The sequence below is a fragment of the Muscardinus avellanarius genome (assembly GCF_963383645.1).
Source record: "Muscardinus avellanarius genome assembly, chromosome: 8".
Taxonomy (NCBI): domain Eukaryota; kingdom Metazoa; phylum Chordata; class Mammalia; order Rodentia; family Gliridae; genus Muscardinus; species Muscardinus avellanarius.
In genome coordinates this window covers 100,712,644-100,736,471 of record NC_137794.1, presented here as the reverse complement: position 1 = coordinate 100,736,471, position 23,828 = coordinate 100,712,644, and the positions used below count along the sequence as shown (strand labels likewise).

At 45.3% G+C, this 23,828-nt stretch overlaps 1 protein-coding gene across 1 annotated transcript in view; it reads right to left on the bottom strand.

Moving 5' to 3' along the window:
• Nucleotides 1–23,828, bottom strand: part of SASH1 (SAM and SH3 domain containing 1) — a gene marked incomplete at both ends in the record, with an annotated part of 180,503 nt that overhangs the window by 6,078 nt on the left and 150,597 nt on the right. Inside the window, 8 exons of the mRNA XM_080700145.1 lie at nt 1,159–1,272; nt 7,107–7,257; nt 8,535–8,744; nt 9,313–9,482; nt 10,772–10,907; nt 12,921–13,064; nt 14,394–14,468; nt 19,662–20,497. Coding sequence (XP_080556271.1) covers nt 1,159–1,272; nt 7,107–7,257; nt 8,535–8,744; nt 9,313–9,482; nt 10,772–10,907; nt 12,921–13,064; nt 14,394–14,468; nt 19,662–20,497 — 1,836 coding nt within the window. The remainder of the gene's footprint in view (nt 1–1,158; nt 1,273–7,106; nt 7,258–8,534; nt 8,745–9,312; nt 9,483–10,771; nt 10,908–12,920; nt 13,065–14,393; nt 14,469–19,661; nt 20,498–23,828) is intronic.

Here is a 23,828-nt window from a genome sequence, read left to right as displayed (position 1 = left end):
AAGGAGTAATCAATCATTCTCAGTCATGTAACTATAGGGTTGGTATCTGGGAGTGACCAGATCATTAGTTTATACCCATGGATGCCATTTGCTTTAACTACTCGTTTTGGTGCCTCTAACGGCTCTCACACTGTATTTTAACATGACCTACAGTAAGAAACACATTTTGACATTCACCATCCAATAGACACGCACACACACACACACACGTACACACACGTATACACACACACACACACACACACACACACCCCTAAAACAAAGACTACAAGTAACAATGCTAACCATACTAAACCTTACCTTATGTAACACATTCTGATATTTTCTATTTTATCTTACAAAACTGCCATCTGAGACCCATTCAACTGACCTCACAACCCACTAATGAACCACAATCTGTAGTTTGGGAAACTTTGCTTTTGTGAGTACTACTGAGTACCCCAGCACATGGACTACCAGATGGGATTCCAATGGCAGATAAACACTATCACACCTGGGCATTTATCACCTGGTCCTCAACTGTCCCACAGAGACTTAAAGTCATTATGGCAGCAGGAACCTTTGACTACTGTTTCTAATCTTCTAGTAACAGGAATCTTGGGGTCAACAGAGAGCCACCCATGGTGGCATTTAACTTACCTGACCCCATTCTCCTTAAGACTTTGCTTCTGAAAACAGTAGGCTTTCTGGAATTTCATATTGATGCCGACCTGACTGTTAGGACAGGAAAGCCACAAACAAGATGTGATTTCAGTCACCCTCTCCAATAGTAACTGCCTCTGGGCTCAGGCCGTGCAGCGTAAGACACAGCTGCTGGCATGACCCTGATGAATGGTCTACCTGGTAAATTGTTTTCCTGTGGACCCAATAGTTTCCAACACTCAAATGCTGGTGGTGGTTACATAAAGAAAAGGGCATAGGAGTCAGACAATTTAGGTTTTATAGCTGCAGGTATTTTAGACAGAATATATTAACCTCACACAGCAGCCAAGAGGAATAAACACAGACACTAACTGGAGACTTAGCACAGGGAAGAAGCTAGAAATGGCGAGGTGGTCACTGGTCCATCACGGGAAAAGAATCGGCCTTTTGGAGACAGTGATACCTTTGCAATCAGGAATTGTCAAGGCAGGTGCTGATGGTCTGGGCAGGCCTTACCATTTTCTAGGTTCTCGCTGCTTTCGTAGCATCCTGAGTCTCGTGGGGAGCATCCGCTCAGGCCCTGGCTGTCCACCAGCAGCTTCTCCTGGGACCCGGACTGGTCGCTGTTACCTGGAGATGGTGAACACAAGCCAAGGCTTCAAAGGGGAGCGAGCAGCAGAGTCTCCAGTGGCGGACAGATGCCAACTTTATCTTCAACTTTCACATTGTGTTTTAAGCCTTGAACTTTTTTTTTTTAAGAAGAAAAAGTATTTTAAAACAAGCTCAAGCCAGGTGCGGTGGCACACGCTTGTAATCTTCGCGCTTGGGAGGCAGAGACAGGAGAATCGCACAGGTTCATAGCCAGCCTTGTGGCTTAAGAGACCCTGTTTCCAAATAAAATATAAAAAAAATAGGTCTGGGAGGGTAGCCGGAGGTAGAAGGGTTCCATCCCCAGTACCACCAAAAAAAAAAAAAAACACAAAAAAACAAACAAACAAACAAACAAAAAACAAAACCAGCAAAAACAAAAAGCAAGATCAAAATGAACGGGTAAGACCAGAACACTTTTCTGTTCAAATCAAGTGTTAATCACATGAAGACAAATTTGGAGAGAACACACAGTGGGAATATGCCAGAGCCTTCTGGGCCACCCCAACAGTGCAGGCTCCAGCCTCTGAGGAGAAAGAAACGCAGTGCAGGGGTTTGGGGGTGGTGGCGGGGAGGGCTCTCCTGGTCCCTCTGGGTGATGGCACCATCCACCCAGAGCAGAGTGAATAAGAGCCCCCTTCACAAGGTGAGATTCAGCCACGTTGCTTTTCAGAAGTTGCAAAGACCTGTACTGCAAACTGTTTATGCTACCAACTATCCAAGTGTACACGAAAGTGACAAATAAAATTTATCAATTCTGTTAGCAGCCTGGAGCATTCTTGGACCTTGATAACATGTGGTGGTTCTGGCTGAGCCCTGGCAACAGCAAGGCTGGCCAGCAGGGCTGCAGACCCCTGGCCTGAGGAAGGGCCAGTGGCAAATTCATTGTGTGTTTTGTTGTTTAGAATGTAATGAGAGGGTCTGCTTTCTTCTCTTTTGTCTGTGGCCATCATTTCTGTTTCCTGCAGACAAAGATGAGAAAGGGAAAGCACAGGACACCCTTGGACTTGGAAACCAAGCAGCAGATGCTCTTAAGGTGCATGGTGAAGCTGAGCATCCGTATTCTCAGGGAGCCTTTTCCAGAAAAGCATCATTATTTATCAATGGGGCCTTAAGGAAGCTGGGGACAAAATCAAGAGAAGCATTGGCTGTCTCTGCTGTGGGACTCTGCCGAGGCTCAGTCACGTGGAAAGCCGTGTGGGCCTGCAATTCCCCAGTGGCTCCGCTCCGCATGTTCTGCGGGGGCACGTGGAGCCTTACATGGGACACTGAGGTCACGGGCTGAGCATCTCGTCTTATTATGCAGAAAAATTGCTTAGTCACATAAAACGGAAACCGAGAAAACATTTTCTCATAAAATAGCTAGCTGTGATGACAAAGGGCTTTAATTTATTTTCCTTTCTCTTCACCTCCTGCCCCAACCACATACACAAAGAAAAAAGAAATCAATAAGCCAGAAACACGATGCCTTCTCTCAGGCCGTCAAAATACAGCCGTAGTGAGGGCTGCCATTCCGCACACGGCCCACCGGCTGGCCTGGTTCCTCCTGTCTTCACCATTTCCTGTTTGCATTTCTCACAGGGAAGGCTTCTATAACCTCACTGATGGCAGCGATCATGAGAGAATAAGTCCTTAAAGTAGCACTCAAATTAAGAGTGCTAATTGTTAATTGATTGGTGAAAATTAACAAATTAGAAGCATATGAGCAAATGCGGTTTCCCTCCCACAACATCAAAAAATTGGAATCCTCCAGAGTGATGCTCCATCTTGTGAAAGAGTCTGAGGATTCAGAGTGGGCTTTGTTCCAGTCTAGTATGTTATTTAGAAAAATGACACTGGTAAAATGAGGGTTCTGAGTTTTCCGCTGCAAACCAGGACGAGGAAGGGGTATCACCTTTCTCTGGTGGCAACAGTTCAGTGGACCGCAGCGGCCAAAGAGACTCCAGAGTGCTGACCGATGGGAACGAAACAGAAAATGTGGTCCCTGCCACTGCTGCATGGGCAGGCAGGCTGGGTCTGCATTTGTCGCATCTCAGCCTCACCGGACATAACAGGACCCCTGAGGTCACTGCAGAGAGGACAGGGACCCCTCTCACTGCTTAAAAACCACACTCCAACTTGTAAAGTCCCCAGGTTTACAACAAGGGGCTAGAGTCACTGACTTGGTCACGAAGAAGAGGTGGGGAGATGCTTATATGTGCTGTAGAACCAAGCCCGTTAATCTTCTCCCATACTTATTTAACATCAAAGTACAAAAGACAAGAAAGGAGATAGCTAAAACTATGGAAATCTCACAGTTAAATAAGAGTGAGGGGCTGAAACCCCACTGGGGCATAACCTGACCTTGGACCTGAAGGAGAAGGAAGGGACTTGGAAGCTCTCCTCCACCCCACCCACCCAAACATGCCCACACATCCATGGACACCCCATCCAGGTAGACAAAGATGCTCAGACACTCAGGAGATCCTCAAACACCAAGGTGCTGGGTGCAAGGACGTATTCTGTCTTGTTGGAGAGCAAGTACCTCGGGAAGACAGAGGGAAGGAAGAAGGATTCTTGGGGAGCAGCATTTTCAAGGGCTTTTAATTATGTCTTAAGAAAATCAGGACTGAAGTAAATATGGCAAAACAGTACCTTTAGTTGAATTCAGGAAGTGCATGTGCATATGTTTGTTTTATTTTCAGTGCTTTATCTTGCACTGGAAATAATTCCTATTAGATTTCTTATAAAATTTGTTTCTATTGAGCTATATGCTTAAAAATGGTCGAGCAGGGCATGGTGGTACACGCTTATAATCCCAGCATTTGGGAGGCTGAGACAGGAGGATCATGGTTCACAGACAGCTTTGGCTACTTAGTGAGGCCTTTTGTAACTCAGTGAGACCTTGTTTCAAAATAAAGAATAAAAAATAGGGCTGAGGGTATAGCTCAGAGATAGAATGCCCCTGGGTTCCATCCCCAGTAACACACACACACACACACACACACACACACACACACAGTCAAGATAAAATACCTTGGTATTTTAGCAAAATTAAAAAATGCTTTAATTTGTTTTTAAGGAGCTTTTACTTAGCAGATTTGAGAGTGTCGAGGGGAATGATTTGACAATTAGAACCTTTTCAGTGGACCCCTCTCTGAAGGCTGCCCTTCTCCACGCACTGGAAGACCTTGGACACGCCTGACTTGCCATCAGTGCTGGAGATGTACTTCTTTCTCTCAGTGGAAGGCTGAGCTAGAAAATTTCCAAGATCCCTACATGTCTTCAAAGACCTCAATAAGGCTCTGTATCTCTCTAGAGCACAGAAATGTAGTTTATAACAACTTATTATGTTCTTCTAAGTTACCAGCTATTTTGAGGGAATTTAACTACATTGGAAATAAAGTCTTATAACTCTAAGAAAAGTCTAGACTCAGTTTTTTGGAACTAATCAGTACCTCTGGAATTTTTTTTCTTTTTTTTTTTTTGTGTGTGTGTGGTGCTGGGGATGGAACCCAGGGGCATTCTACCACTGAACTATACCCCCAGCCCTATTTTTTTTTTTATTCTCTATTTTGAAACAAGGTCTCACTAAGTTGCGGAGGGCCTCACTAAGTAGCTGAGGCTGGCCACGAACCTGCGATCCTCCTGTCTCATCCTCCCAAATACTGGGATTACAAGTGTGCACCACTACACTCGGCTATCTCTGAGCTCCTGAAACCTCTGAGAACCAATTTACTCTCTGTATAAGGGAAATTCCAAACAATGGTAACACACAGATTCCCAAATGGGATTTATGAAGAAGCAGAGAAGCTTTTTACCCTTCTGTGTTCTATCATGATGGATAAAGATACCCTCCTACAGAACGCCCCTGGTATGGGCTGGGTGTGGTGATACACAGCTGTAACCCCAGATACTCAGAAGGCTGAGTCTGGAGAATGCAAGTCTGAGGCCAGCCAGGCAACTTAGCAAGACCTTGTCTCAGAATGAAATAAAAAGAACTGGAGGTGTAGCTCAGTGGCAGAGCACTGCTGGGATTAATCCCAGTACTGCAAAAAATAAATATGTAAAAATAAAATAAAATAAAAACAAATGCCTCTGGTACAAATCTTAGGATGAGATCTTAGCACAAGGGGTCTGAGCCAGTATAGTATGGAGCAGACTACACACAGATCCTGCATTATACTCCAGGTTTAGCTTTGCTGTATGTAAGGGATAAAAGAAATGTAACAGTGCATACAGAGCAGCTGTTCTCCATGGCTGAGGAAGACCACATGAGCTGTGTTACAGAGCACACGTGACTCCGGAGAACAGATGACTTAATACTGTCTTATGTTAATGTGGCTGATCAGCCGCAGCGGTCACTGCCCCGGCTCTGTACACACAACCTGGCATAGACCCCAGGGGTCTCGCGGGTCCTTCAAACACTGAAGAGATATGACTATAAAGTGATATTAAGTATGAAACACGACTCCCTCCAAATCTATCCCTGAAGGCTGCCTGTTTATCTGGGGTTCAGATATCTAATGGATAGCATGTGTTCCTTTGTTGTGAGTTAATTTAGAGGGAGTGCCTTATAAATAAGAGTGAATTTAATGTACTGACACACTCGCTTCCACATCTCCTGGGTCTGATACACTCAGTATAGATGCTCCTCAGGCTACAATGGGTTCTGGAACCCTGTCATATACACTGCAAAAGACCAGAGCTGAAAGGGCATTTAATTCACCGACTTGCTTAGCACGTGGGCTTAGCACGTGGGCTTAGCCACACAGGCTACCGCAGAGTGTTGGTTGTTCACTCCGTGGCTGCAGGGCTGGCTGGGAGCTGTGCCTCACTCTCGCTGCCCCACACCATTAGAGTATCAGACTGTATATCCCTAGTCTGGGAAAAGGTCAGGATTGAAAATCTGAAGTGTGGTTTCTACCAAGTGTGTACTGCTTTGGCACCACTTGGGACAAAAAGAAACATCCGAAGTTGGGGACCATCTGTAACATGCAATTTTTTTTTCACCATTAACCATGGTTTTGGTGTGTCTTTTAGCAATTGAAATGCTATTAGCGACTGATATCCCTGAAGCAGAGCACTTGAAAGAAAATGTATTTGAATTCAATAAACTGAAAAGGATACTGCCTTCGCGATGAATAATTTCAGGAATATTTTTGATGTCAGATTGAAGAATAAAGAGCAAGATAAGACGAGGTTTAATGGAGCAATGGATATGATGGATTCTAATAGACTCCATAAAAGCCGTGTGCTCACTGGATTCTGCTCACACGCTGTAAAAATAAGCTGTCATTTATTTAAGTTGGAATTCTCTGCTCTACCTATTTACTTCAGGGAGACATTTCTTCCTTCTTTAGTGGAAACTGACGCATTTCACTTATTCACTAACCATACTATTCAATAAGAAAACAACTAATGTGCTTTTGAGAAATAATTAGCCCTTAGCTGAGCAGTCATTTTTGTGTCCAGGACCCTGAAGACCTGCTGAAGGCTCTACCGTCCGGCGGTATCTAAGGCCGAGTCTACTGCTTCTTAAGAAAACTGCAAGTCTACTCTCCGAGACACTTGGTACACACTGTCCTCAACTGTCCCCTAAAACACTCTAGGAAAGGTGTTCACAGTAAGGAAGGTTTTCTTTTGCTCCTGTGTTAACCAGAATGCCTACACTGGGAATTTATATATCTTTGAGCTGCTTAGCATGATGTGAAATTGACCTTGGGTTTGGTGGCTCTGGGGAGCTATTAGCACATACTGGTGGCTTACGGGAGGCCTGCTGGTGACCAAAGAACATAGTCGATCTATCAGTGACTTCTGCATGTGTAGGAACTTACTGTCGTATTCCTGTAACAGTTCCACGGCCGTCAAGAGAACAGCTCTGTGTTCTGGGTCTCTGATATTTAATTCGTCCAAGTCTTCCTCCTCCAGGAGCTTGAAGGTGTCCAAATCTTCATATCCATTGAAGAGGAACGTGGGCATGTGTTCCTGGGAGACACAGGAGGACCAAAGAGGGTCAGCTCCTGCCACAGCCATGTGGTGATGGCCAGCAACTGGTCTCCTACCCCTAGCTCTTCCCCCACAGTCATTTTTATGCTCGACAAAGACTAGTATCAGCACAATTCACAATGGCTAAATTATGGATCCAGCCTAGGTGTCCATCCACAGATAAAGAAAATGTGGCATCTATACGTGGCAAAGTTTTACTCAGCCATAGAGAAGGACAAAATCATGTCATTTGTAGGAAAATGGATGAACTAGAGAATATTGTGCTAAGTGAGATCAGCCAGACTCAGAAAGCCAAGTATGTATTTTTGTTTTTTTTCTCATATGTATAAGGTAGAGAGAAAATAGGGCAGGAAAGAAAAGAAGGAATGAAAACAAGGAGGGAGACCAGGAGAAGAGTGGGAAGGGCGAGAGGAGGTGGGCAGGAGAAAAAGGAGGCTCGGGAAAGGAAACAGACCACAGAATGTTACGCTTGTATGTACAAAGGCACCACTGTCCAGCTCACGAGCGTGTACAGGAGAGAGAAAGTGGGAGACGGAGGGGAATACACCCAGTAATGTGTGCATCTATGAAACTGTCGCCTTGAATCTTACTCTAACAGAATTACAATGCACCAATAAAATTCTAGAGAAAATGAAAAGTGTGAAAAAGAGATTAGTATCCTCTGAATGTGCGGTGCCTCCCAGTCCTTCACTTAGTAGGCAGACAGGGTGTTTTTACTAACCATGGGTTAAGTAGAGGTACACTGGAGGCTGTGATGGAATCCCCTGGCTGGGATTATAACTGAGCCCTCCAGATAAACTAATTCCTTTGTTGCCACACAACCCACAGTGGAAAAGGCTCCGCCTTCATTTACAGAGCCATGGACACCTGTCTTAGCAAGCCCTGGTATATTTCTCAGGAGCAAGAGGGTTTGCAAGGAAAAACCAGGAGCTGCTGCTACAGACCACCCCCTTAGCTGCAAGAGACGTGGAGAGCGAGGGTGGGCGGGAGCTGTGGAGCTGGCCCGCGCAGGGCACCTGGGATATGCTTATAGCCCTTCCTGTAGCAAATTTTGATCCAGGGCTTATACTATCACCCACAGCACCGGTAGAATACTGGCAGCTCTTTCTGTAGAACAGATGTTCTTGTATCAGTGGTCACTCTTACTGGACAATGCAGATCAAGCCCTACCCTAGACTGCACACACCCTCACTTGCTTAGTTTGAGAGAAGAAAAAGATAATGCGATGCGTGTGATCAGAGGAAGAAGCGACTCACTTTCAGGTTGATGCGGTCCAGGAGGTCCTCCACGGACTTGGGCTGGGGCGGTCTTCCTTTTCTCCTCCGCCTAGTGGGGCGCTTGGGCTTCTCCTCTTCCTCGTTGAGCACATCCACGTAGATGAATTTGAATGTGCCAACTTTGTTGTTCAACAGGCCCATCCAGGTCCCCATGGGCGGTTTGCTGATTATATCGATGATATCTCCTTTCTGGGGCCCGGGGAACAAAGATCTTTCCATTAGGCCCATTCTAAGCATAGCCCTTCCTCCCTGCTGCATGGCAGGCCAGCTCTGCCTGCTGTCTCCCTGTGCTCTTGCCCAGGCTGCCCCCCTTGGGCTCTCATCATCCTCTATCTTCTACTTCCTGGAGACAGAATTTCCCACCACCAGTGGCAATCCCTGCCCTGTATCACTGCATACATTTATTGCAACCTAATTTTTACAATTTACATAAGTATCTCTGTCCCCGCAGGGAAGACAGTAAGCCATCCCAGATGGAAAAAGCATAGAAAACTGGGGTGTGGGGGCCGCCAGAGTGCTGGAGTGCAGCTGGCCTCAGAGGACAGGGGACAGAGAAGGAGTAGGGCCCTCTCTGTCTCCACTGCTGGCTGGTCTTCAGTTTTGCTTTTTCTACACGGGAGACCAATAGATCAAGGGAGTGGAGACACAGTCCACCATGCTCAGTAACAGCCTGGCATTCGATGGTAGGGAGGGAAGGACACCTCTTATGGAACCCAGAGGCCCTGGAATGCTGCATCCAGGCCAGGGAGAGACCCACCTTGAGCTTGAGTGAATCCGTGTCATAGGGACTGGGGGTGAAGTCGGTGTGCACCCGGGCACGCCCACAGAAGGGGCCCCGGTAGGGCGGCTCCTCGTCATCACCATCTTCTGACTTGACACTTTCCCTGTTGCTGGTGGAGGAATCGGTGGTGCTTACTGTCTGACCACCTATGCAGGAAAAAAGAGAAGGAGGGTAAACCCAGGCGCTCACTCGGAGAAGCTGAAAGGATGGCAGACATTGAAGACAGGGAAAGACGGGTCCAGAGAAGGCGCTGTGAGCCACAGCCCAGGGCTCGGCTAGGAGCTTCTTCACTGTTCCCTAACCAAGTTCCAGACCAGACAGAGGACCCGCAGCACTGACACTTATGTTGGGGACTCCATGTGACATGGGAGATTCCCTGATGGAGAACAGCACTGCACTGGACACTAGCCTTTGCTTTTTATTTTTAGTCTTTTTTTTTAATTTTTTATTTTTTTGTGGTACTGGGGATAGAACCCAGGGGCATCCTACCTTTGAGCTATACCCCCAGCCCTATTTTTTTTATTATTTATTTTTAAACAGGGTTTCACTAAGTTGCAAAAGGCCTCACTAAGTAGTAGCTGAGGCTGTCCTAAAACCATGATCCTCCTGTCTCTCAGTCTCTCAAATGCAGGGATTACAAGTGTGTGCTACTCTGGCCAGCTTAGCCTTTACTTTTAATATTTCTGACCTGTCCTGTATACAGAGTGCTATTTTTTTATTGCATTTACTGATGAGGAAATAAATAACCATCAAGTAACTTGTTAAAATGGCGGATTAATGCCAGGTGTGGTGGTGCATGCTTGTAATCCCTGCACTTGGGAGGCGGAGACAGTAGGATCGCACAGGTAGGATCGTACAGGTTTGAAGCCAGCCTTGCTGGCTTAAGAGACCCTGTTTCCAAATAAAATATAAAATAGGTCCGGGAGTGTAGCCCGGAGGTAGAATAGAAGGGCTTCCAGGAACCCCAGTACCACCAAAAAAAAAAAAAAAAAAAAAAAAAAAGCGGGTTAAAACCCAATCTCTTCTCTCTTTACCATTTGCCCAGCAGCCACCATCTTGATCCGGAAGGAGCTGAGAGCAGCATTTGTTACAAGTGATGGTTATAATTCTCCTTCCTCAGTTTCCTTTATTTGTAGGTCATCTTTGTGTGTTTCCCCCTTGGCTTATTCTCCTGCATTCTCTAGAACCTTCCTTTGAGATGCCTTTGCTATCTTTCCCAATCAGAATTAATCACCTCTCTTTTGTGCTGTTGCTGTACACCTATTACCAAACAAATATGACCCTCCGTCCAGGTCTCCCTCTGCCTGACGCCTCGCCTCAAGCCAGGGGCTTAGTCTCACTCATCTTTTACTGGCCTGAACTTGATGCCCAATAAATGTCTGGTTTTCTTGCCAAAGGAAACCACCTAGGACCACAGATCACAAACTGGACTTACTCATGGAGCTCTGCCCACTCAGGGAACTCCGAAGGCTTTCAACAGATCCCCCGGCTTTCAGCTTGGGCTTGTCTGTGTGCTCAGGGTCAGGCTGGCCAGATGCAGGGGAGCCGGGCATTCCATCGAGGCCGGAGTCCTGAAATGATTTCAAGGAAACTAAGTCTCATGAGAGGACAGGTACTGCTTTATAATTCTCAGCAATCTGGTCCTCAACTATATCAGCTGAATCCATCTTGATATCCATACTTGATTTTATACCTAATATGGTTCTCCTTTTTAAGCTTGCTTAATTTTAAAGTTGGGGGCTATGCTACTATTTGATTTTTATTTACCTTTTTGTGGTAGTAGGGATTGAACCCAGTGGTGTTCTACCTCTGAGCTATGCCCCCAGACTTATTTTTAGTTTTTATGCCTAAATAGATATTCTTGAAATCTCTGGGGGAAAATATCTACCTTCTACCTGGACAAAATATTTAGTTAAAGGCTGAGGAACTCTTAGCATATTCAACAGCCCAAGAACAAGGCTGGAAAATTCACTAATAATGTAATATCTGGAAGTAGTATCAGAAGACATCTAATGTACTTTGAAGGGAAACATTTATACTGGAAAAAATTATATTCCTTGAAAAATAATTGGCCAGACTTACATGTTCCATTTATACAAATGATTGAAACCAGCTAAGCAATTACCAAGTGAAGTCCCAGATAAATAGCAAAAATATTGTTTTTCAGTCTATACCAAGGTTTCTGTATTCCCAAACCACTGTTAACTCCTACAGTGGGAGCCTCTGCATGAACTGAAGAATGCAGGCTCTGTTGGAATGCAAGTGCAGGCTTTGAGCTTGGTGGTTAGCATACTTTGCCCACCAGGGGGCAGCAGCAGAGCAAAAATGTCTTCTTTATCTGCATTTTTATTGGGTAGATACAGCAGCATTTCTTACATATTTCAAGCAGGTAATCTGCTCATATATAGCTCCTTTAATAAGCTGTGAAATGAGTACTGTAAAGGTGCCAGAAGAGGGTTTGGAAATCCAGTGTTCAAAATTGCCTTGAGGTCCAGCTCTATAAGTGTTTTGAGTCCTTCTGCCCATGTGATTAAATCAGAAGAGGGCCATGCTTCTAGCCATAAAATTTGCTTATAGAACTAGGGAGGAAATCAATTCTGTGACATCTTAATGATTACAGATAGGGCCAGTTAATGAAAAGCAACCCCATGGAAACCTGATCACACTTGAAGTCCAGCAGCTAGGGAGAACTTTCTAGAACATAGAAAGTTCTAAAACAACTTATGCTACATCTGGAAAGTCTACTGTCCGAGTACACTTTCTTAGTTTGGATTCTGGTGCTAGACGTTTTGCAGCAAGGTTAGTGTTATGGTTTAGATGTTAGGCGTCCCCTGAAAGAATGACATTGTTGGCAATACAAGTGTTCAGAGGTGAAATAATTGAACCAAGGCTTTCATCTTGCCAGTGAATAAATTCAGGGGAGGATTAATAGTTTGAATGGATCTTCTGGGAAGTAAGTTGGCAGGTCATTGGGGTGTGGGCCCTCAGGACATATGGGTCCCTGGTTACTTCTTGTCCTGCTCCCTCTCTGCCTTCCAGCTGCCCTGAGAGCGCTCTGGTCTTTGCCACAGGTGCTGCTGCTGGGATGCCTGCCTTGGAGAAGGCCATCTGTGGACTATGCTTGTGGAACCGTGAGCCCAAACAAGCCTTTCATCTTCTGTGTTGTTTATGCCAATAATTTTGTGCACAGGGATGGAAAAGAAGACTTAAAACAGGATTTTAGAAAAGTAGATCCTCTGCGTTCAAATTGATGGTACTTAGCGTATTAGAGAATATCATTTCTTTATGTGGCCATCTCTCCCCTGGTCTGGATATAAAAGGCAGGGCCTGTGTTTTGTATTTCTAGCATGAAGCATGGTGCTTAGACAACTCTAAGTGCTTAATAAATGTTTCCTGAATGCTTTACTTAAACAAAGCATGCTCCTGGCAGGTTACTGCCAAGGAATGAATACACACACACACACACACACACACACACACACACACACACACACACTTAGCACCATTGAAGTCACAGAGGATTGGCCTCAGCTTTCCCTGTTGTCAGGAAGAGCCCCGGGGGCTTTCGCTGGGCAGCCACATACCTGTTCAGAGACAGAGCTGCTGTACTTTTTAGACATTCTCTTCCTCATTGTCTCTTTCACCGACTTCACCTTTTTGCCAAGAGAGATGCGGGAGGCAGTGGGTGATTTGATGACTTCTTTGTACATAAAATCGCCTTCTTTACCCTGCAAAAGGAAAACATCGTAAATACCTGTAGTCTCAGTAAACAGAGCCCAGAAACGGATTGTATTATTCAAACCTGTTAGCTCTCAGAAAAAATACTAGGATTCATTTTTCTTATGTTAGTTCTATGTTATAATGGCATGCTATTTATCTATTCAATTAGAAATTAAGACCTACTAAGAGGCCTTTTCTGTTTGTTTGAAGTAGACTGTGAGTCACTTTTTATTAAATCTTACTACATTCTTCTCCAATTATGTTTTTACCATCATTTTAAACACCCCGGGACATTTGTTTCATCCGTACAGAGAGATCTATGTGAACTGACATTCATGTAATCCCAGCAGTGGGGGAGAAGGGAGGATAATACCACTGAATCACCCTAGGAACATGCTGGAACATAATGGTAAATACTCAGGCATGAGAAGTACCATCTGAAGGGATTTTATTTCTCTAACGCTCAGTGTGATGCACGCCTAAAAGTGTAGAACTTCTCTGAACCTAAACCTGACAGCGGCCATCTCTCATTCTATTTTGCATTAAGCATAAACTTTCTCTAGAGAAAGGGGGGAAAAAAAGAAAAAGAAAGAAAAGTTTCCCTGTTAAAGGCTGACTATATATAATTATTGGTTCATGAATCAATGATATTTGACATCCAAATAAAATAGTTTAAGTCTTCCAGGAAGTTCTCAACCACTTCGTATCTCACAGATGGGAATTTTAGCTGACACATGAACATAACAAATATAAAGCTGAACTTTTCATTTTATAGTTTCACAGAAAAGTACCTCTAAGGGATAGGTAAAACTCACCTTCACCCTTGGGGACTGAGAAAGTGAACTTCAGGTGGCCTGGGTCTACATTGTGACCCAGAAGCAGATCTGTGGGGACAGTGGTTGTGGCCCTAAGGCGTCTGGCTAGCTTTGGTGCTATGAAGACTGGGTTCATTCCAGGACACCCTGCATCAGGAAGATGGAGCTGGGGATGTGTATTGAGTGCACGATAGAGATGCCTTCTCACACCTACTCTCAGAACTAGAGGCCTGGGCTCCATTGCATCTCAGTGCATGTGTGCAGTCACACTTCTGTGCAGCTGTGACTACTCTGAAGAAAGGCTCATGGAATAGATGACTGAGATCACAGAAGCCAAAGTTTACACTTGAGAAAAAGTGGAAGTAAAGGTATCCATGGAGATAGGCTACTTCTGAGGCTGTCAAGGAGGCCAGAAGGGAGTAAATGGGGTTCTTTCAAATGTGATTTAGGATCACCAGGAAAACCAGTATCAATTTTCATCACAGGAGTCCTATCCTGTCCTATCCTCTGGTGTCTACTCACCATCGGGTCCGAGTTGTTACTGCCAACGTGCAGAGAGCGGTTTGTCAGGTCAAACCCTCCAAAACTGCAGGTTCTCTGTGGAAAGGAGGGGCAGGGCAGGAAGAAGTCAGTTATGCTCATGCCAGCCAGCTGTGTACAACCCAACACACCTCCCCTCGCAGGACATCTCTGAACCACAAACATGTGTATGGATGGAAGAAGGGAGGGAGAAACGATGGGAGAAAACTCATGATTCATGTTGGAGGGAAATCTCACTCACTCTACCCTTTCACAGACCACTGGAATGTGGCGGCTAGAATCCCTGAGCATGCACAGACAACTCTTTTTTTTTTCTTTAAAGGAAAAAACAAAAACAAAATTCACCATGAATTTAATGCTATTACGATTCCTTATCTCACTGGGGAATAAAATTGTCCAAATTATGTTATGAGCATGTACAAACGTGTAACACTGAATCCCACTATAATGTGCAAATCATAATGTACCAGTTACAAAAAACCAAAAAGATCTCCTGTCTTGGAGTATGGAACTTTCCCTTCGACTTCCCTTAGCATCGGCTACATATAGGAGTGACAATAAGTGGTCACTGGAAACCGAGGTCTGAAGTTCTCTGCTTGGCTACCAATAACAGGCTTTTCTAAAAGACTTTTTTTGTTTTGTTTAGTTTTAAACCACTGAGAAGAGGAAAGGAAGGTTATGTTTATAGTAGTGCAAACAGGCCAAGAGGATTTCTCAGTCACTGATTCCCTGTCCTAGTCAAAAATGCTGATAACGCTCCCATCTAAGTGCCCAACTGAATTAATTATAACCCTTTTTCTCCCAGTGGATGAAGACACCACATTTGCCCCCAAAGAAAAAGGCTGAATGAGTGACTGGCTTTGACCGCATTCTTAAATTTCAATAGGAAAAATAAATGCTGATTTTATACAAATGGATGAAAACAGTACTATCCTTTTAGCTGGTTTTATACTTTATGGAGTTGCTTATGTTCCAATGATTTTGTATTTCCAGAACTCAGATGGAATTTCGGTTGCTTTTCTATCCAGAACCATTCAGTGACCACTCCTGCTGTCCCACTCCCAACTATATTAATTTTTGTTACAATTGGTAATAAAAGTGGAATACCAGATTTGGTCTCTGATATTTTGTATTACAAAATGCTACAGCCATTAAATGGAAGAAATGAACAGAAAAATACAACACATACTATAACCACTGCTTATTTAACATAGATATACTTTAGATGTATCTTAATTTTTTTTTTTTTTTTTTTTTTTTGGTGGTACTGGGGTTCCTGGAAGTCCTTCTCCTTCCGGGCTACACTCCCAGACCTATTTTATATTTTTATTTGGAAACAGGGTCTCTTAAGCCAGCGAGGCTGGCTTCAAACCTGCGCGATCCTCCTGTCTCCGCCTCCCTAACGCGGGGATTACAAGCATGCGCCACCACGCCTGGCGGCGTATCTTAATTTTACCGCATTACGAAAGTAGAAGCATCCTGGGAGAAAAATGACTAGGGTTTTGAAATGGCACAGAGGTAGATCCAGGTTCTGGTTCTGCCATTTATTTGCTGTGAGACCACCGGTCGGTCAAGTACTAAAACTCTCTGAGCTCTGGATTCTGTGTTGGTGAAATAAGATCTACATCACATATTTGCAGACCCCCAGCACACTGTCTGCCATAAAGCAGACATGTTATGAAGGCATTGGTAGCTATCCAGACAGATGTTATGCTAAAGTTGAGGCTTAGTCAGTATTACAAAAATGCAAATGAAGGGCTGGGTTTTATAGTCTGGGAGCTCTGTTGTGGAAGCAGAGCAACCCAGAATCGGGCCACCACAGAAGCAACAGTTGTGGCCCATGGCAGGCACTTTGAAATAAGCAACATTCAGGACCTCTCAGAACTCTAGTTGTTTACCGACTGTTGCTACTATTTTAAGTAACCTATTACGGACTTGTTTTCCAGTGGGCGTTATCCTGATCTTATGTTAAATATCGATAGGCAATCTGATTTCCTTTACAGTCAACTACACTTAGGTCTATTCTATCAAACGAGAGAACCTTCTCTGTATATAAACTTACCAAATCACCTAACGAGAAAGTAATAGGATGACTGCTTCTCAGGGCAACTTTTTAACATTAATGTTCCCTTTCTAGCTGGTAATGCCAAATAAGTTTTCTCATTTTTGCAGAGGCAGTGACTTTATTCCAGTTCCTTTCCTGTGACTCAGGCCTTCACAGGAACAGTATGGCGCCCAGATGCCTGATGGCTTTACGGCTTGTGCATGTCCTTGCTTTAAACAATATCTACTGCAACGTGGAGCCCAGCACATCATTTTTGCTGCACATGAAATAACTGACAAAGAATTCATGTGGAAACTATTACTGCAGTGACTTAGAAGCTCATCTACATTTTCTATACACCCATTGTATGCATTGATGCCTAAAATAAAAAGCTCAAAAAACGGGTCAGTTTTTCTCACTGATAATACTAAGATATCTGCAGCAAGTTCTTTTTTCTTAATTTTTATTTTTGGTGGTACTGGGGTTCCTGGAAGCCCTTCTACCTCCGGGCTACACTCCCAGACCTATTTTTACATTTTTATTTGGAAACAGGGTCTCCTAAGCCAGTGCACGCAGCTGGCTTCGAACCCGCGCGATCCTCCTGTCTCAGCCTCCCAAGCGCGGGGATTACAAGCGTGCGCCACCACGCCTGGCCTTAATTTTTTAATCAATGCAAATCTGACAAAGATGCGACAATAAACAGTCTTTGAATGAAACTCCAACTTCTAATAAAGGTTAAGAAGTTCTTGAAGCAGCATTCCTTCCAAAGAAAAAATGGATTGTAACAAGAACGCTAAAAGACAAACAAGCCCATCTTGGGCGTTGGAGATCTAAATAAATGAAGCATTAGGTGGCATTCTCTTACTTCATACATCTCTTGTACAGATAACTATAAAAACATTTTAGGTAGATGCTTGGGATGAGGAGAACTGGTCAATGGGATGGTCATGCAGTTGAAAACATGATTTTGGAGGTTGAATTTAAAAATGGACAAAATTCCAAAATGTCATGCATGTCTGTTCTCCCAAACAAAAGTTGAATGGCCAAATAAAAAGCAAGACATGTGACCGTTTCCAGTGAATACAAAGCGTTATCGTTTCCCTGATGTTTCATCAAGCAAATATGGCTTTTTTGAAAGGCAAAAAGATCAGTGCTAAAGATTAAAAGAAACTGTGCACTTTGGGATAAAATGAAGGGAATAAATGACAAAGAGAATGGAAAAGAACTTTTTAAGTAAAGAAAGCAAAGAAATACAATGAATCTTTTATAAAAACAAAGCTCTAGAACCAGGGGTATAGCCCGACTGCACAGCGCTTGCTTAGCATGCACCAGGCTCTGGGTTCAATCCCCAGGACTGAAAAGAAGAAAGCTCTTTCTATTGTTAAAACTTATTTTTTCAGTATTGAAACTGTTCAGTACTGCCTCAAGGTCACAGCATCTTGCCTAGTCTGAAACTTGAAATAAAGATTATATACGGCCATCTCTAGGATAGAGGGTGCTCAGAGACATGCAGGCCCAAATATTCCTGCTCAAAGTCAGTGTAGAATTAATCAGTGGCCCACCGTGTTAATTAACACAAATCTCAAGAACATACTTCTTGAGAGACAATCCTGATGAAGTTATTAATCTGGCAATAAATAACATGGGAGGCGTATGAGGAAGCCAAGCTGTTCACATTGAGTAAGTTCTCAGGGTGGCATGATTTAAATGCACAGGATGAGCCATCAGTGAACAAGAAAGTGAGTCTTTTCTATCAAGGTCATATCAAAAGATACAAGGGCAGATGAACTGGACATAACACTTCTGAAGGTAAAACAAAATTATATTGAGACTGGCATTTTTTACAAAAGATCTGTGGGTTGGCGTGCACCAGAGGCTGAAGGAGTAACAAAGAAGATTGTTATTTCCAAAAAAAAAAAACAAAAAAACACAACACTGTTGCCATGATGTAGAAAGAGCCAGAATTAAAAGTGTTGTAAGAATCACATGAGTTTTGAAAAGAAAGAAAATAAGATCTAAGAAGAAAGTCAATGCATGTGGGAATATTTGGAAAAACCAAGGACCAGGAAGGGTCCAGCAACCTTGCAGAACAGAGAAGGTCAATTGAAGGATGGCCCTGGCCAATCCGTCTTCATTTTCACAAAAGCAGAATTCGACTGAATGCATTTAAATTACAGTACTCGTTGGGGGAAGGACATCCTATTCAGCAGCGTGAAGGAGCCCTGGGAAAAGCCACTAGGGAAGCATATTCTGCTGTGAAGGTTCTTTCAAACCTTTCAAAGGGGCCCACAGCCAGCACCCCCGGGAGGATTAAGCAAGGTGCCAGAGGAGGCAGTGCCAGCTCCTCCTCGCTCTGCGCCATTTCATGTGCGATGCTGTGCAAGCTCAAGGTTAGGTGGGAATTCTGGGGTGGGGGTTGGGGCATTACTATATTCTGAAGGTCAAAATAAGTCACGGTCCCAAAATAAATTTTACTAGGTCCTTCTGATCCTCTTGTATTAAAACTGAAAAACATCTTATTATTCTTTGAAATGGAGGACTTTATTCCTACATAAAGAAGAATCTGTGTGACATTTGAGGACCTTATCAAGCACTAGTGCCTTGGTTTACAAAGGTAAGGACCCTGAATAGGAACGCTTTTACAGGACTCTAATTCATTTTTTCCCTCTTAGATTTCAGAACCAGCTGCCTGCATCCTAATAAAAGAGATGGACTTCACAATGTTTTCCAATCACCCATTGGTGACTGTTTTGATGGCCAGTTTTCCATGAGCTGGTTCCTATTGTTTTTAATTAACGGGAAGAGTGACCCTCTCTTTTAAGGGCGTAATGCCCTTCTGTTTTGAATCAGTTTCTTTGAGGTCAAGTGAGACGTGATGGCCGGGGACCAGGACAGCCACTCCTTGGGGGCTGCCAAACCGCACCCCTGGACCCTGGATGGCCCTCATCAGTGGATCAGCTTCAGTGTCTAGTTTTAATTAAAACTAAAAAAAAAAATCAAACTGCTTCACTTGGCAACAGGAGAAACAGAAGAAGGGGAGATAGCCTCTCCTAAAGGAAAGTAGAGGCAGAAATTTGAGAAGATGGAAGAATGCGAGAGGAAGAAGAGAGAAGGAGGAGGACAGCCTCCACGGAGGAGAGGCCACAATGCTTGACTGCGCATCAGGGAAGCGACAAGGCCGGCCTCACCACTGTGCTCCAACTCACAGACTTCTGGTGGATTCTCAAGAGAACCCTTTTAGTACAGCGGTCCACTGTGGCAGCCCACTTCCTCCTTGCTTCCTCCTCCTCCTCCAGCAGGCACCGCCTCAGGTCCTGCTTCTCGGCCTTGCTCAGGGTCCTGTCTGAGGCAGGACGCACTAGCTGGGTCAGGTTCAGGTGGCTGTACAGGCTCCGCTCCACCACGTAGGTGATGTTGAACTCGCTGACCGCCGAGCGCCCGCGCGCCCTTCTGCCCCCGAGGCCGCAGCTCCCGCCCCCTTTGGCTTTCGGCCGGGGCAGCTGCAGGTCGCACATGGTGCCGTTTACTCCTTTTCTGGAGGGGCGCTGGCAGAGAAAAGCTCTGGAACAGGAATAGTTAGTATCCGTTTTCTTCAAGCGGATCTGCTTGCGGACACTCTGAACCTCCTCCAGGGATACCAGGAAGTGGTGTCTGCGGCGATGGTGGTCATAGAAGAAAAGGCCATCTGTACTTACCCCGTGGCTCAGGGACCCGAGACCCTTCTTCATCTCTCCCTCCGTGAGGGAGCGGGACACTTTCTGGGCCTTTTCTTCTTCTGGATAGGAGAAGAATGTCCCCATCTTCTTGGGGGGCTTAATCAGGCCCCGACTCTCTCCTTTGCTGAAGGTTTTGACCAGCTTCCGGCCAGCTCCCCAGGTGTCCAGGCTGCTGGACGAGGGAGACGGGATAAGAGAGTCCGAGTCCTCTTCCGGAGGCTTCTCAGGGGAGCCATCAAAGAAAAATGGCTTTTTGTGCACTCCAGCGTAAAGGGCGGATCTTTCATCCAGGACTGGGGAATTGGCAAACACCTGCTCCTCCACACCTGGGGGAATTGAAACAGTCTTCTGTAAGTCTCCCTTTGCAATCTCCCATGCACCTCTCTCTTACACCTCCCTCCCTGCAAAGAGACAAGCAAGTCCTCACAGAAACCACAGTGCTCACCCGGCCACCCCAGGACCCTCCTCATAAGCGTAGTTCCCAATTAAATATACCAGAGAAAGCCATCCATCCGCGCAACGGTATGGGTTTAGACAAGTTTAATGTTAGAAGGTCATGATGTGTGTGCTTCTCCTTCAAATATCTTTGGCAACCAAAGACCATCATGGATCAGTTAAAAATGCCATTTGCAAAATCCAACCCAGCTATTATTGTGATACACTTCACATTTCCAGGCAAGCACCTCCCCAGTATAAATATCGCCGTCAGAAGCTAGGAACCAGAGTCCTTCCTCCTTTGGAAAGGCCCTCCTTTATGTTGGTTCTGATGGCTTTTTATAGTTGGAGGGTGATGAATGCCATGTGGCTGGCTGTGATTGTTTTTTATGGGAACATATGCCATTTAAATGATTAAATCGCCAAGAGAATTTGGGTGGGGAAACACCATAAAGGGTTATATTTTGCAAATATGATTGACAAATGGTCTCCAGTTGACTCGCCAAACACACACAAAAAAACTAGGGAACTGGGTGATCCCAGCCAGCTCTCCCCATCCGCTCAGGCGCTGCCTGCAGCAGCAAGGGCATTTAAGGGCCCTGACACGCAAGCAGCTCCATGGAGCATTCCCCTTGGTCTCCAGGATTCCAGCCCAAGAAGCCTCGCTGGAACCAGGTAGCGAGCCAAGCCCTCCAGAGCCCAGTGGAAAGGCCTAGGATCACTGGCAAGAAAACCAAGTTCTTTTCTGCATGTGTTATGTGAACAGATGGGAGGGAGGAAGTAGGTCAGGCTGTGGGTGTACTGATCCCAACTGGCTGCGTCCCTTTAATTAGAAGGAAACGCCAGAGCTCTGCAGCTTGCCACCAGTTGAATAGTGAGGAGGAGACATAGAAGCCTTGGAAGAGGCCAGCATTAACTACATGGGTAAGGGTGCCAGGGTATGGCTTGCTGTCTCAGATAAAGGGAGAGGAGGCTCAGTTCAGAGGGGCAAAGGTGATAAAATAGAAGCAGACCTTTAAAAGTCTAAAAACAGCTGCCTTTTCTAATTGTTGGGAAATTACTGTTACAAATATACAAGGGGGGGGGACCTGTTGTTGAGAAATTCAACCCAAGATCGACCTTAGCCTCATGTCTAGGAGATGGCTGTGGGCAAGGGAGGAGAGTGGAGAAGGGGATCCTAAACCGTGTCCAGTTCAAAGTTCACTGATGGATTGTTCAGGGATCTTTCAGGAAAGTTTAAAAGCAGAGTTCAGGATCTGACAGGTTTGGGCCAGACCATAGGCAGTATGCAAATATCCTGAAAGCTTCCTGCTCCTTTCTCAAGACACCTGAATAATAGGGTACAGAAGCCATGGTCCTCATGTGGTTAGAAGTAAGCAGGTATTCTCTTCTAGATCCAGTCTGACTGCACATCCCGGAAGAATTAACTGAGACAAGACTGGAGGCCCCGCCTAAGGCCAACAGCCCAGGTACCAACAAAGTCCAGATGGGCGTGGCTGTTTTTAAACCCAGGTGAGCAGGATGCCTAGAGGCTCTTGTTTTATTTTCAGACCTTTCCAATTTTTGTTTTGAAATAGGGTCTCGCTAGGTTGCCATGTGTCTAGCTACCTTGCTGAGGCTGTCCCCGAACCAGTGATCCTCCTGTCTCAGCCTCCCAAGTCCTGGGCTTAGAGGAGTGTGCCACCACGCCTAGCAAGCAGCCCAAAGTCCTGATGGGTTTTAGGGAGGCCAGGTGGGTCCACCTGGGATGCTCCTAAGGGCCTGCCATTCGGCAGTGGCCTGCATGCTTGCTGAGCTGTGTTCAGGATTGTCGCTGGAGATTCCAATAGTTCTGTATCACATCTGAGTGACAGAGCCAGGGCGCGCTTGGCCGTGACATCTGTGGCTGTTTTCTGTTCTGGGAAGTCAGCACATGTTAAGGGCTTGAGAGCCAATATGGTGCATGCTTCCAAAGAGGCCGCGTGAGCAGTGGGGGCTTTTCTGGCAATGCCTGGCCAGCCACCTGAATACCCAGTCTTCACCCGGAATCCTCAGACTTCAGGCAATCACCTCCGCCATTCTCCTCTGACTTAGACATACGAATATTTTACTGGCAGAATGACAGTCAACACACGCTCACTCCACTGCGTTCGGTGGGATTTGCTTTCCACGATGACCTTTGTGTAGATCCTGCAGCTCAGATCACGATACCAAAGGAAAGTCGACTGGGACAGGAGGATGTGGGAAGACTCAATGCCAGGAAGGCAGAGTTAGGCTCTGGATTCCAGCCCTGGCTCTGCCACTCTCTAGGACTTGTCTATAATGATGACAATCTACCTTGACACAATATCCCAAACAAGGCTATCGTGGGGAAAATGAATGAAGAGGGCTAAAGGAGTGATGTGTGCACGTGTGCCTCTACTATCTTGTATTCTGGTAAGATGCATGACTGCAACGCACCAGTAAAAATAAAAATTAAAAAGAGAGAAACAAAGGTGCTGTATCTGAGAAGCACTGCACGACGCCAGCAGTTAGTGTAGAGTTAGCTGAGCTGGCGCAAGGGCGGGGGCAGCATGAGATTTAGGACGAGGCCCAGACGTGGCAGATGACTGATGCTGTGGGGCCGGCATTAAGCACTTTCCAGGGCCATAATGTCAGGATATGGACTCCGAACTCATGTTAGGAGGAGACTGGGTGGAGAGCAGTTAACTGGCCTTTCAAGTGGAGATACAGAAGAGTCAGGCTGCCCAGACTGGGTGGCCTCCAGTGAAGTACTTGGCTTCTCCGTGTCTCAATTTCCTCATTTGTGAAGTGAGGCTGGCCTGGCCTAAGTACCTGCCTCTGTTGGGTATTCTGAGGATGGCATATTAAAAGGGAACATAAAGCCTCAAGTGTTCAGGAAAGTGCTTGGCACACACAATGCTCTCAATAAAGGGTAATTATTATTATTCACACAACTCAATATTGGCACAGACACACAGAAAGTCAGTGACAGAACCAAATCTCTGAGTCCAAGGGCTTTGGGGAAGTGGAGGTTCTAAAGGGTGTGAGTCCTAACAGTTGAGAAGCCTCTTTGATGTGCCAGTTCTTTTTCCAATGAGGAGCCCGGTGCTCCTACCACACCAGCGTTGGAGGGAGTTCCGGACACCCTGACTACACACACACACACCCTGGGACCCCCCTGGTGACACAGACAAGCTGGCCATGGCCCCGCAGCTGCCTGACTCATCAGACCCAGAGGTG